This window comes from Anopheles coluzzii, chromosome 2, assembly GCF_943734685.1.
Source record: "Anopheles coluzzii chromosome 2, AcolN3, whole genome shotgun sequence".
Classification (NCBI taxonomy): Eukaryota; Metazoa; Arthropoda; class Insecta; order Diptera; family Culicidae; genus Anopheles; species Anopheles coluzzii.
The window spans coordinates 54,710,443-54,725,271 of record NC_064670.1 but is presented as its reverse complement, the minus strand read 5'-3'; the positions used below and the strand labels follow the sequence as shown (position 1 = coordinate 54,725,271).

Below are 14,829 nucleotides of genomic sequence, written 5' to 3'. Positions count from 1 at the left end.
AGACTCTGGCGTTAGAATTTTCACAATGAAGCCGAAAAAGCAGCAAACATCAGCATCAGGCGAAAAAAAATCTTCCGGTGGCGGTGGTGGTGTTGCTTTGACCAGTTCAACGGTAGGATCGACGGGTAATGCATCCGCTGGTCCTGTTGGAACGGATGCGAAATCTAATCCTAGCTCCTCTTCTTCGTCTACGGCATCTGCAAAAAAACCAGTAAAACGTTTACAGTCTAAAACCAAAGAAGGTGCACCGAATCTAACTGCAGCTTCAGGAGCTGCAGTTTCAAACACCTCGGCAGTAAACAGCGGGGGAAAGTCAACGGAAAAAATATCGAATACTAATCAACAATGCTCCAGTCAGCAACAAACACCACAATCCGGCAAATCAAAATTGTCGGCTACTGTGTCAAAGAGTGTTTCTGGTGGTGATTCTCCAGATTCTTCAAAAATTGACGCTAAACCCCTTACAGAGTCTGAAACAATTACAAGCTCATCGACAACGTGCAGCATAACTGGAGTTGTGGTGGGAAAATCGGAAACATTGGGATCTTCAGTAGGGAAAGGAAATAAACAGCATGTCGCAAAAGCGAATAAAACCGACTCTGTTAATTCACCGACATCACAAAACACGACTGTTAAAGCCACTGGCAAGGATTCTGCAAATCGGTCCAGAAAATCTACCAAGGAAACAGTGGGCGCTACGAAACGAAACACCGGACAGACCGAAAAATCTGATGCCGCTAAACGAAAACTATCCGACAGTGGTTGTAATTCGTCGACGGTCTGTAGCGTAGGTGACTTGGGCGATAATCGTTCGATGACAGCTAGCATTCCTACGTCATCATCCATCGAGTCAAAGCTGCGGGAAAAGGAAAAGAAAATCCAGAAAGAGTTAAAGAATCTCGGTGTCCCGGATAAAACCATCAATCAATCGATTGACGCGGCGTATTTGTTAAAATCGGCGGAGGAATCTGTGGTCAACCCTTCAATCAGCGAAATGGTCAAGACAAAATCTCGCACCACGGTCGCTCAGGGCAAATATGGAGGGGGTGGAGCAGACAACACGGCTGGTACTGGTGCTGTAGGAAGAAAGCCATCCGTAACATCAGAAGAGCCAGCGCCGTCGGTGGAAGGGGAATCGGTAGAAAAATCAACAAAAGAATCTATTTCTTCTGGTGGAAAGTCGAAGAAAACAGTTACGCTGAAAGTGGACCAACAGCCAGCAGAAGGTCAAAAGAAAATGAGTGGAAAAGGATCATCGACGAAGGATGTGGATGAGAAACTCGCCTCGAAATCGACACGGAAGGATGATAAGACAACACCCACCTCGGGCTCCGGTGGCAATGCCGCTACAGTGAAAACGTCTTCAGCTAAGGGAGCGGGTCAGGGTGCCAAGTCTAACAAAAAAGCAAACAACTCATCCGGATCGTCCGATTTGAAGCAAAATAAGCCCGGTATCTCTGAGTCTGTATCAAAAATCACTGAGCAGCAGAAAATGGATGACACCTCGGAACTTCCTGTTGTCAAACAATCCGCAGAACAGGAAGGTTCTTTGACGATTGGTCGGGGTAGTTCAATTGAGCAAGAGGACCAGGAGGAAAAGAACGAAGAGGTTCACATTAGAATAGATAGCATAGTGAAAGCACTGGAGCGCGAAGATATTGAAACGTCCAGTGCCATCAAGAAGGAGTCAGCTGATGAATCAAAAAAAGATGGCTCAGGTGATGGGGTAATAGCTATACCGGCTGCACAAAGTAAAAGTCTACATGAAATAAAAACCAAAAAGCAGCCAACACCACGCAAGCCGTCAGCAAAGAAAGATTGCTCAGCCGCCTCTTCAAAATCGAAGGCAAAGGAAATGAACGAAAAGAAGAAGGCTGCTGTAGTTGATCAGGTCTGCAAGAAGGAGGTGAAGTTTCAGGAACAGCCGCCGCCAGCATCTCCAGCGAAGCGAAAGTATGCAAAAAAACCAAAATCTGGTACGGAAGACACTGGAAGTGGTGAAAAACCGGCAAAAATGGCAAAATCCACTACGCCAAAGAAGGTGAATAGTGCTAGCAAAGTGAAACAAGCAAACGTGAAGACAAATACTAAAACCCACCCATTGGCAGCAACAGAACCTTCTCTCCCATTACCCAGCGTCGTTAATGATGAAACATCTTCGACCGTTCCATCAAAGGATATCAAAGCTATCGATAGTTCTTTTGCTGCTAAAGAAGAGGTCGCTAGTACGGCCACTGCAGTTTCCAATCGCGATCGCTCGTCGACAGAAAATGATGACGACGTGCCGCTGCGACAGCTTCAACAAAAACAAAACCCTGTGCAATCGGTTATGGAAGCTACTGCATCGAGCACTGTCAAAAATTCAGCAATCAGTCAGCCTTCACAGCCAAAGGATGGGGAAAAGGCGCAAGATCAGACTGAAGAGAGAACGAAAGAAGATTCCTCGGACGTTGGACCGGAAACAAATGTTCCTCAAAGCGCAAGCGGTCCAATTCTTGCCGGGTTACTTAAAAGCTCCGGAAAACAAGGAAAGCGCTCGTACGCACGGAAGAATTCATCCAGTGGTACAAGCGGTAAAAGCACGAAGGTATCAGTGAGCAGCGGCCCGTGCTCTGTTCCAGCCGTTCCTGAGGAATGTCATTCAAAGGAGGGCAAATTAGAAAAGAAAGATGTGTATGATTTTGATGATTCGGAAAGCGAAATTGATGCACCGGTTAAGGCCGGGAAACCCAATTTCAAACGCAAGTCTTCAGTAGACGTTAGTCAATCGCGCGAGGATATTTCACGGGATACTACAGATGACTCACTAACGGCAAAGCCGAAAATTGTGGAGGGAAAGAAGGAAGAAATTCGATCTAATCCGCCTGGAGCTGGCAGTGATGGTGAGAGAGAAAAGGCCGATGAAGACGATAACAAGAAGCGGATCGTTCCATTAAAGAAACAGAAGCGACGCATAGAAGCTGCACTGTCAGAGACGGTGTCCTCGATGAAAAAGGAACAAAAAACTGGTGAATCCTCTGAGTCTGAAAAAGAACAGGACGATGCGGATTTGGCAGAGAAGAAGACGAAGAAGAAAGCAGCTACGCTTACAAAAAAGCTCAAACAGGAAGCGAAGGAAGACTTGCATTCCTCTGCAGATGAGGTGGATGACGATGATGAGGGTGAAGATGATGGCGAAGATGACGAGGACAACGGCAGCGGCGATTCTGACGGCTGCTCGTCCACCGATACAGTAAGAACCCGTATTGCGAAAAAGCGCCAGTCGGCAAAGAAGCGCAACGTTAAGCTGTACGGTTTTTGGTCGGGTCCTAAACGACATCGCGTTGCATCGCTGAACGCTTTGGCCAAGGTACACTGCTTGTATGAGAATGAGATGCGCGGCGCGCTTGAGGCAAGCTTAATGAGCCAGTCGAGCGGGTCGCGTGTCATCCGCACGATCACTAAGGATGGGGAGCGCATAAAGAAGGAGCGCATCTGTCCGGAAGAGGAGAGTGCTGGGGAGGAGAGTCGCTCCGGAGAGACTGTATCCAGTGAAATGGCCCCGCATGGCAAAGGGAAAGAGCCAGAGCAGAGTAAAAGCAAGGAACCAGAACGAAAGGAGCCCGACAAGAAGCGTGAGGAAAAGAAGGAAACCCCAAAACAGGAAAGGAAGGAGGCGCCATCCCATCAGCAGAAGCAAGCGGATGAAGCAGCTCGCGAAGAAGTAAAGCCGAAGGTCAAAGAGGAAGCACCCAAAAAGGACAGCGATCAAGATAGTGCGGAATCGAGCGAAGAGGAACCAGTCGTTATGAGGTAAGTGATTGCGTGCCGATGGAGTTGTATCGTTCGAGTTGAGACGAAGCAGCAGCTTGGAGGTTGTTGAAAAACGTTCAAGATTACTATCGGTGGCCTCAGGTTTCTGCTTCTGTCGCTCTGTAGCGGTAACATGGTGTAGATCGCTGCAGGAGGAGCAAATTGTTCCTAATTTTCGCATGGTGTGGAAGAGTATGTAGTTGATTTCCGGTGGATAAATGGATGTATGTTCTTATTACTCTTTATTACCAGAAATCTTCGATGTGCGCCAGGACTTCGTGGAGCCGGCAAACATTGGGATCCCGATGCTTCCAGTTTGGAGTCGGAGATCGAACAATTACCGGATAGTGATGAGACGTATGCCCAGGTAAGTACATTTCTTAATCTTTAAATTGAAGTAAATGTGTGTAGATGAGTTTAACTCTATGATTCGTTTCACTGTCTAGGGTAAGGATACTGATCCCACTAGAAAACGCAAGGTGAAAAAGAAGGTAGCGCGTAAGAGTAAGGCTAAGTCCGCGACTGTGCAAACAAAGTCCGAAAAATCCGAGAAGGACAAAGAGAAGTCGGAGAAGGCGTCCGAAAAGCAGGAAAAAGCACCGAAACCTCCGGGGAAAAAGATTAAGAAGGAACTGAAAGCCTTGATGACAGACAACGAGCGCCAAGAAGAGGGAGCAGCCAGCTCGTCGTCAAGTGGATCGGAGAAAGTGGAAAGTGCAAAAAATAAACAAGACGATGTAGCCAAGAAGCGCAAGCGTGAGCCAAAGACCGAAAAGGCCGAGCCTGGTGGTGACTACAAAGAGTACATTGGCAAGAAACGCATGGCGAGTCTGAACGCATCTGCAATGATGGCGGCAACCTACGAAGTGCAGCGAGTACTATACCGTAATACCGACTCCAGTGACTCGGAATGCTCGACTGAAAAGGCACCAAAATCGAAGAAAACTACCAAGGATTCGAAAGAGCACAAAGACAATGCGGCCGTGTTGTCGGCAACTAAAGGAGATACCAAGGAGAAAAAGGAATCTATTGGAGAGAAGGAGTTACGAATCGATTCAGATTTGCAAGCAAGCCAGCAGGTCTCAGCAGCGCCGCTTGATGTCAAACAAATAGATATGTCAGTGGAATCTATGTGCTCCAATCAGCCATCGACGTCGAATGCCTTGGGAACAATATCAGTCGCTCAGCAGGAAGTGTTGACTAAGAAGAAGAAAGTGGTCATCAAGACGGAACCGATGCGCGATCGTAAGGACGATCCAATGGAGGTAAAACGTGAAATAGAAGAGGTAAGTAGTAGTTTTACATTTTTAACAAAACTTTTGATCCTAATTTCAATGGCCTTGACTATAAGGCCGCAAATTCGGGATATGACAGTCGAAAAATTGTAAGCAGTACAGCTAGACAAACACACACACAATTTCCTCAAAGTATGACTAACTCTCTTGCCATAAATGATATATCTCGACTTTGTTGATATTGCGGATAAATAACTTGTCATTACTTCATCGTGTTTGCATTCCTTCTTCGTCTTTCCTCGTACTTTTACACAGCCTCGCCCAGTGTCGAGCAATTTAGTTATCGCGCAAGACACGGAAGTCACGATTACCGGTGTGTACGTGAACTCTTCACTGGGAGCAAACCAGGAGGCGTACTGCAAAATGCAATACCGTGTGCAGCAAAGCGTTACCGAGGAACGATTGGTACGACCGGGTGAAGCGCCACCCAAATCCTACACACCGTTATCGGCCCTCTCTAGTATGCGACCACCAAACGATCAGAGTAAGTATGAACAAGGAGCAAAGGTACGTGCGAGTGTATCACAATGGGAAAATAGACAAACGGATACAGTTGGTTGTTAGTTGTTTTTTTAAATTAAGAAATAATGCTGTTATAATAATAATATAACTAAACATCTAACAAAATAGATAACATAACGTGCAGTTAAGAAATTCTAGGTACTCTTTTCTTACCCTACATACCCGGATAGTTAGGAAAAGAACAGACTAGAAGTCGCTAGTCGACGAATAATTAATGAGTACAAGAACCAGACACCGCATAAACTGCTTGCTACGACAAGGTCTCCTGGAATGCGAATTATTTGATGGAGGGGTTTGAAAAATTAACTGCGAACGGCTTGTTTGTCGTCCTTGCACCAGTGTCGGACGTGAAACTGTGTGAGAGGTGTGGTATGTTGGTTGTTTTTCTGAACAAATTGTGTTCATTATGTCAGGAGGCCAATATGTTCAGCGTATAGAATGCATATGAAGTTAGATAAATGGTTTGTATTTTCGGTGTTTATGTTCTTCCTATGCGAAAAGCAGTCAAGAATTATTTAAAAAATATGCAATAACCATACGTGTATACATTAACCACCGAATGTGTATCAGAACATAGCTAAAGTAGCTGAGCAATACCGCATACAGATAAATTGAACGTATTGTGCATTTATTATAAATCAGCATGGTTGATGCAACCGTTCCTCCATTGTTTCCATTTATACACAGCAGCACTAATTTATTTTATTACAACTGTCACACATCATCTCCCACGTGGAAGTGCAGTGTGTGACACAAATGAAGTGGGATGATAATTAATCAATTATATGAATCTGTTTTTATGTACCGCTGACAAATTAACAGCTCTATCAACTCCGCCTCTGTTCGTACAACCAGCGCAATGTGACTCGCCGCTAGGACCTCCGAGAGCATTCTATCCTCCGCCCACGTCCTCATCCGGCAGCTCAAGCGCATTCTGTGCACCGATGCCGCACGACAGTCCAGGTAAGTGTTGTTTTGTTTCTCGAGTCATGAATTGTATCTGTTTAATTACATTCACTCTAGCTGCTAGAAGGATTCGGTGTCCAAAAAATGATATAACAAGTGCACAAAAATATGTAGTTTTTGATTGAATGTGTTACATATCTTAGAAACAATTTGCGTTCGTTTTAATACTGGTAAAGCTCCTTACCGTATCATACGAATATGTGCCTATTTGTATCATTCATTTATTCCGGTTTGTTTTATCCCAGGTGGCATGCCTTGGTCATTATTTAGGCGACTTTTGCAAACTTTCCGCCTTTCCACGGGCAGCTCGCTGTCAGTGGCATAATGAACCGGTGCTCGTTTTGCGTCGTGTTTCGATTAATAGTATTTCATCCATTATCGTTAATTATAATGCCTGCATATTTTCCTCCCCAACTCCTCTTCCCGCTCGGTTGTCAAAAACTCACGATTGCCTTGTCATGGTTGTATGATTCGTTCCATTTATCACACACCGCGCTGACCATGTAACAGCAGGCCTACGTCAGTCGTCTGGTGTCACTGAGGGAAAGGTTTTTTCTGAAAGGACGCATGATACCGCATCAAGCATACTAACCGATGCGTCCCAATGCGTCCCTCGCACTAGAAAACTCGAAAAATCATCATATTCCGGTAGCAATTAAGTATAATGGATAGGACAAACGTTCTGCAGTTTATTATTGATGGTAAAGAAGTGGGTGTACTATGGTGGGAAATGGTTGGTGTTTTTCCCAACAGACCTGTACCCCGCCGGCACGGAATTGTTCACTGGTGGGTGTATTTTTGAACGTAGCAAATGACATTTCGACTTAGACTATGAGCGCTTATTGATGAGAACGGGATGGTGTGTAGTTGTGCAAAAATTAATGTCATGATAATCGAGCTTGTGACGTTCCGGTACGACTGTATGCCTTGTTTATTATATCACCAGCTGAGGGAAATGACGTCAAACATAACTGTTGCACAAGCTAATTATTTAATTGTACTTTTTATCCATCTTGACAGGAAGGATATGTTTGAACGTCGTTCAAAAAACATTCGGTTGTTGGGAGTTTATTGCGAATGTGTGTTTATAATTTTTATTGTATTTGAATATTGTCAACATTACATTCCCCCGAAATGTTACTCTCTCTCTCTCTCTCTCTCTCTCTCTCTCTCTCTCTCTCACACACACACACACACACACACACTCTCTCTCGCTCTCACTCTCTCTCACTCTCTCTCTCTCTCTCTCTCGCTCTCTCTCTCCCGCTCTCTCTTTGTTACAAAATCGCCGAACCCAAAGCACTTTGGTATTAAAAAGTGACGTAAAAATTGTCACTTTATACATTTACCCTCCGCTAATATTCCATTTTTATGATTGCAATCCGCTTACGACATCCGGACTCCATCCGGAGATGATTGTTTGGAACTGTTGGTCGCTTCCGAATTAATCCTCCCCGAGAGGAAACTATTCGGCCCATCAGGTCACAAGATGTCGACAACAATGAAAAAGGTGGCGGAAGCGAAACGGAAGTACGATGACCGAGTTATTTCCGTTTATGCCACCGGACATGACCGACACGTCGCACTTAAGCTAACCTACGAATGGGCTAGAAGTTGGAGGGACTATAGCATTTTTCAGTTCTTTACTAAGTCTTGCATTTTTATAAAAATAATTTTTGCATGCATACAAATATAAATGTGCTTAGAAAAGTATTAACCAGCATGTAACCTTGTTGAATTCAAATGTTTTGGCGTCAAAAATGAATCGTTATTAGAAATGAGAGCTTAGCTGAAACAATAATGAAAGAATAAATATGTTGTTACTTAAAACGGTCATTATTCGGTCAGTTTAATAGATTCAACAAAATCTGGATGCTTTGGTCAGTTTGGTGTTTCTATTCATTCTTTGCCGGGGCATTTTTAAACTAAAGAAAGTAAGAAAGCACGAAACAAAAAAATGTATACAGCCAAAATGCTGCTCAAAAGGACGTCATGCCGGATGTGTACAATAAAATTGTGATAGACACGGAAACTCAGTGTAGCGATTGATAGAAAGCAAGGAAAGCGGATAACCTTCCTTTCGGTTCAATGATGAGCTTTGGAAGAATCGGATGAACAAAACCAGACGATACAAACAAACGGAGAAAGGCGCCGACGAACAATGGTTAGCGCCATTTTTAGCATCGTAAATACGACGACAGCACTCGATACATAAATGGTGGGCGCCTTCTCTTTTAGGACATAGGGCCTAGGTTTGCAACATAATCACCGGGATTGCCGTAAAAAAAACCTATAGGCCAACAAGCATTTCTGAGATGATAGACGACCAGTTATTCCAACCATATCGATTAAAAGTTCTTGCCCAAGGGTCGGAATGAATATCAAGCAGATCGAGCTATTCATCGGCCATCCTTTCGCATCGCTTCTTTTCGATTTGCTTGTGTGTGTGTTTTTGTGCGTTTTGACCTACAAAAGGTTCCATTTCCGGGTTGGGGCTATTTTATGTCAAGAGAAGGATATCACCATACTCACACAACAATGAACACGCACAATCAATGGGGGCAATCGGTGCTTTCGTGGTCCATGACTGACGTCCATGATTGTTTCTACATCGTTGCACGGCGGAACTCTCGATCGGAAACAATATTAGTCATGATAATGATTTGAAAATTTGATGAAAGATATTTTATTTGATGAAGGTTTTAATGGCGTTCGTTCATTTACGATATGTCTAGAAGCTTATTTTGATTTTCATTTGTTTAATGTTTCATGAGCAATGAGCCTTATAACTGTGTAGCAACGTAACGTTTTTCCCCACTATTAGTATTTTCAATTCTAATTTCATTAAAAAAATAATATTTAAAATACAACGCAATAAGAAAATGCATCTTAGTTTTGAAATGAGCAATTGTTTGAAGTGAGTGAATAATTACATAACGAGTTTAATCCGTTTCAATGACTCGATATACGTACTCATTATGGGTTAGAGGCTCTTTTCCATATGCTTTGTATGGAATGTGAAATAATTAGTATCAGAACCGTATGCTGATCTTAAGGAGATATTCGCATCTGAAAAAATGAATAATGTCTTTATAATACTAGTAATTGGGCTGATATCAGCTGTTAGTTATTTATTTAGATATTGGTTTAGTGAAGTAGCTCTTGTTATTATTGGGCCTCTTTCTGTTTCTAGATCGTAGGCTGAAATTTAAGCCTGAAATGTCAGCTGTTTGCATTCTATAGAAGTTTTCGAGCAGCTATCAAAGTGTGTATAGTATACAGGTGGGCTTATCCCAATCTGTATGTATTAAGAAGGCTGATTTTTATCGCTTCTGTTTTTGAATGAAGATTTTAAGAGTGTTTTGTGTATTCGTCAAGTTTCCAGAAAGCTTGTTTGAACAAAAAATTTCACCCATGCTGTCAAAAAGTGACGTTCAAATTTGGTTATATAAAACATGCTATGAGACCACCTGGTCAACATACACTTCGATTCTAGATTCCACCACTTGATCTCTTGAATGCACCTTAGCATAAATGAAAACACGACCTTATTTTGCCATTTATTCGAGCAGGTACTCGAATCTTATTCTAGCTTTGAGGCTAAAATAATCTAGACTGAAAATCTCAGGCTACGTTTGTGTGTGGAGTTGTACGAAGTGTTGACATGTTCATGATTCAGCCTCCAACTGTCAAACTCCATATAAAAAAAGCTTACTAGAATCGTGAAGGACCCCAACATTTGTTTATTTTCTTGAAGAAGTGGTCGATTGTTTTAGTATTTCATTTTCGAAAAACCATTTTAGGTCGTTTTGGGTCAGTGTGTTACGTTATTAGTCATTTCCAACTAGATTTTTATTTTAATTTCATAACAATTGAAATTTCATTATGGTTAACATTCTTCAGCACAAATAAAATTATAAGGGAAAAGCTCTCATCAAACATTCGTCCATGTATCACACATTTGAGTATCGAAACTCTCAATTCTTGTGGGTTCCTTGATTTTTTGTTCCATGTTTATGGAGTTCGTTTTCTGAGCTGGTTACATTTATGGACATTCATCCAGTTTATGTTGTAGTCATCTAAAATGACGGTTGTCTTATTGTGGTCCTTAAAACCGTCTATCCACTTTTCCAGAATATTCAAAAACCTTGAATGTCTTCTGGCTGAGAGAATGATAAACAAGCCCATAATCAGCCTGTTTACAACCATTAAAACCAGATACGACCAGGAACCATTTCCATTGACTGTATTTGTAAATAATAAATATTTTCAATACTTTATACAACTATTCTTTCAAAAGAAAGTTGAATAATGGCCCTTTGAACTATTCCAATGTCGAATACTCCTCGGTTCTGGTTAAGACTCACATTAATTTCGTCAGTTTCGATAAAAAAATATATTTATCGCTTTTCGCGCAAGCGTGAAAATGATGACGAAGGACTAGTGTAGATATTTGAATTAACGCATCACGATGACAATTTCTGGATACGTTCATACGATGATTCATTTGCACTGTCCGATTCTAGCTGATAAAACGTCGTTTCTTAGGTGCCGGCTGGTACCGGTTGACTGACAGTTTCAATGCCCATCGATCAATTCAAGAAACGGACGTACGTGCCAATCAAATCGGCAAAACAAATTGAATGGTTAATGGAATGAAAGCAGTGCTTCATTTTTAGTAGTGATGGGGCTACTGTTTAGCTAGTACCTTTTGAATACAATGAAGGATAAAATAAGTTATCGCATAAAAAGTTTGGGTATACCCTTCGATTCATACAATTTACGCAGATCAAGCTGAAAACAATGATAAATGTATGGGTTGAGTATAACTAATAAGTACAAGTATGTACTGTACCGTATGTATAAGTACAAGTATGTACCGTACTGCTTCGAATTACGGACACTTAAGACTTATAATTTTAGACTTTTATTATTTTCTTAATAATTCAATTTTAATCGGTCAAACATCTGTTTACTCATTTTACTAAAGTAAACCCTCTACATTTGAGAAAAAAATAAAGATTTTCAACAATTTTACTTGAAACATCATAATACTCAACGATATTTTGATTCATATTCCGGACAGTTAAGAGCTCATGTTTCAAATTAATGACGATTTGATTCATATTCCGGACAGCCTCAATACTCCTTTTATAATCTTCAAATTTACACACACATTACACCATTTTAGTTTTTAACTTGTTTTAAGGTCTGGACATTTGATTCTGAATATCGGTGTCCTCCTAGACCAGCGAACGGCAAAGTACGGCTCGCGAGCCGCATGCGGCTCTTTGATATCGAGATGGCGGCTCTTGCTTGTTCATATAAAGAGTTTTAGAACTTTCACACATTTTTGGTCTTGGTTTAACAATTTGGCCTTTCACGCGAAACTCTACGAACATTTTTGTCGAATTTGGCACTTTCGGCCACAAAGTTTGCAGACCGCTATCCTAGACTGACAGAACGACGGTCTTAATACAACGGGGTTCGAGTACTGTTTTCTCTTGCACTCGTAGATGAATAGAACCCTAGAACTGATACGCGAATTGACGGTCTTTCTCGTACGGCCATCAATGCATTTGTCACATACATCTTAAAATATCTTAGTTTTCTTGTTATTCTTGTTATGTAAAAAAATGCAATACATCACAATTGACTTCGGCTTTCCGTCTATTAAATGTGACAATTTAGAACAAGATAAAAAATATTGCCTCGTTTTCGGGACAGAATTAACCGTCTTGTGTACGACCAAAACACTTTACGTAATCGCACAACCGCCTACCCGGGTAGGCCATACATTTTGTATGGAACAATGATGTTTTTCGTGGTTAAAAGAGTATATTTTTTGAATTTCTGGTAAGATTTGAATGAAAATTGTCTTAAAAGTTCATAATAATGTTTTATAACATATCGTAGTAAAATTAAAATTTTAAAATTCCTATCAATAATTTTTTCAATAAAAAATATGCTCTAACTCCACCACCATAACTGGCCAGGCCGCACGTTTTAAGTGGATGATTAGTATTTTTCTAAGTTTTACTTACGATTCTTTCAAAAGTTCAGTTCAAAAGTTAAAATAAGCTCATGATGTTTTATTAAAAACCGACTCCGACCGGCTCCAGACAACTTCGGAACTTCCTCCTCTCTAACCCAACGGAGCCGGCTCCGCACCCACGGCTGCACCAAAAAAATCATTTTCGATAATCAATCATTTTCGTTTCAATCGGGAATATCTATAATTAGCTGAGTAAATAATGTTGAAAGGAATCTATAAAAAACCGATATGTTTTGAACATTGTTCAACCATTGTTCGGGTGTTAGCTTCTACACTTGCGAGAAGATAGATTCGTTTTTTAGGCTATCATACAATGCCGTCTCTATTGAAACGTTAGTCCAGAGCCATTGATTCGTCGCCGGCTCCGGGGCTGTTGGTACGGAGGTACGGCTCCGGAGCTGTTGGTGCAGAGCCGACTTCGGAGTCATTGGTGCGCTCCAAAACACCCATCCCTATTTGGCAGTAACACTATGACAAAAGTATGAATGTGTGTGTTAACTTTCAGCCAATTTTATTTCGTTTGCTTGTAGTGGTTGGTATCATTTTAAAAGAGATTATTTCAGTTTTAATTTCAAAATATCGTTACACTGTAATACAACATTTGAAGGAAAAGAAAAAAAATATTTAAACAGTTTTGATATTTTTTACTTTTGGCACATGGGTAGAAATCATCTTTTCTGGGGCATTTTTAAAATATCAAATCGATACGATTTTTAAAACCAAAGTTATGTTGGAATAAAGATGCGAAACTTACCCGGGTAGGCGGTTGTACACATGACGGTTAAATATGTGTTTTAATGAAATTCAGAATACTATATGATAACACATAGCTGTTTTCGCGCTGATAACTTCTTCCACAATGATTCCGATGGGTTTCAATGCACGTGGACGCCATTAATAGGAATTTTCGAAGAAATAACACTGACGTATGTTTGAAGCAAAACTGCTAAGAATACCTCAGATGGTGAACTGTCCGACAGAAAATATGTATTTACTGTAGCATCGGGGCCTTCTATGAGACAGATAAATTTTTAATTGATTCTAGTTCATCATGACAAACATCTACAATTAAAAAGCAGCCTGTCCAGGGACTGGATATGAAGATATTCCATAAAAACATGCCAAATGTCCGGAATTTGAAGCGGTCCGTAATTTAAATCATAACGGTACCGTTTGTATAAAATGAATATGTTTAGTACTTACTGATTTCTTTGAAATCATTTTGGTATTCTAAGGTCGATTACAAAAGTGTGAGTCTATTGTAGAAAAATCTTTATTAAAAAATAATGATTTGTGAATATTCTCATTGATTACTGAAAGAAATGCTGCGTTAACCTTTGGGTGGTCCTATAAAGGCGGATTTATTTATTTATTTACTTACTATCAACAAGTTAGAAGTCAAAATTAAGTATGTCAGCCAGCTAAGATACATGCTTTAAATAGGGTTGCGTTTGGAATTTACCATGAAATTTAACACCGAAGATGCTGAAGTAATTCTTTCCTGAACTCTGATGGTTGCAATAATCTGATTCCTTACATCTTAAGCGTTCGTAGAATTACCTTCCTTCCCTCGCATCGCTTGGTCTAGTTATGATACAAAAAAGTAGCAAAAAATACTGCTTCAGAAGTTGAGGGAAGCTCCGCTTCCTAGAAGCAGTGCGTACGTAGCGCAGATTTGTAAATAAACATACTCCCTACGTGCCAACATTTTGGAGTTTCACACGGTGTATGGAAATATAAATACAAACATGTTTGCACGAATTTTTCTGCATGCCTTTTTGATGTGGTTGTAGAGAGCAGCAAAAATGTTACAGGAAAGGAAAACAACGTCTCGTAGAACAATGTTGATAAGGGTGAGCAATGGTCCTTGAAAAGGTTTTGTGTGAGAGCCTATTTGCCCTCCAGGAGGAGAATGGTTAATTTTTTCGTTCAAGGATTTGAAGCAGTTGATGTCTGTATTGTTATATTAACGCTTAAATAACATGTTAATCCCGCAAGTCTACGAAAATTCTGAATGTTTTGAAAGACAATACTTAAATGGTGTGGATAATGTTCGTGTTCATAAAAGTTATAAAAGGTGGAAAAAGAAGCACAAACAATAGTAACACGATGAGCAAAGTTTACATGGAGTTTAACAACTGTTGAGGTAAGCGAAACCGCACGCAAGAGTGGTTAAAACTTTTCCAAATTCCAGTCCCT

General features: G+C 40.9%; 1 protein-coding gene across 1 annotated transcript in view; it reads left to right on the top strand.

Moving 5' to 3' along the window:
• Window positions 1–14,829, top strand: part of LOC120951412 (uncharacterized) — a 161,274-nt gene that overhangs the window by 16,725 nt on the left and 129,720 nt on the right. Inside the window, 5 exon segments of the mRNA XM_040370111.2 lie at window positions 3–3,792; window positions 4,045–4,159; window positions 4,239–5,078; window positions 5,343–5,571; window positions 6,432–6,572. Coding sequence (XP_040226045.2) covers window positions 26–3,792; window positions 4,045–4,159; window positions 4,239–5,078; window positions 5,343–5,571; window positions 6,432–6,572 — 5,092 coding nt within the window. The 5' untranslated portion in view covers window positions 3–25.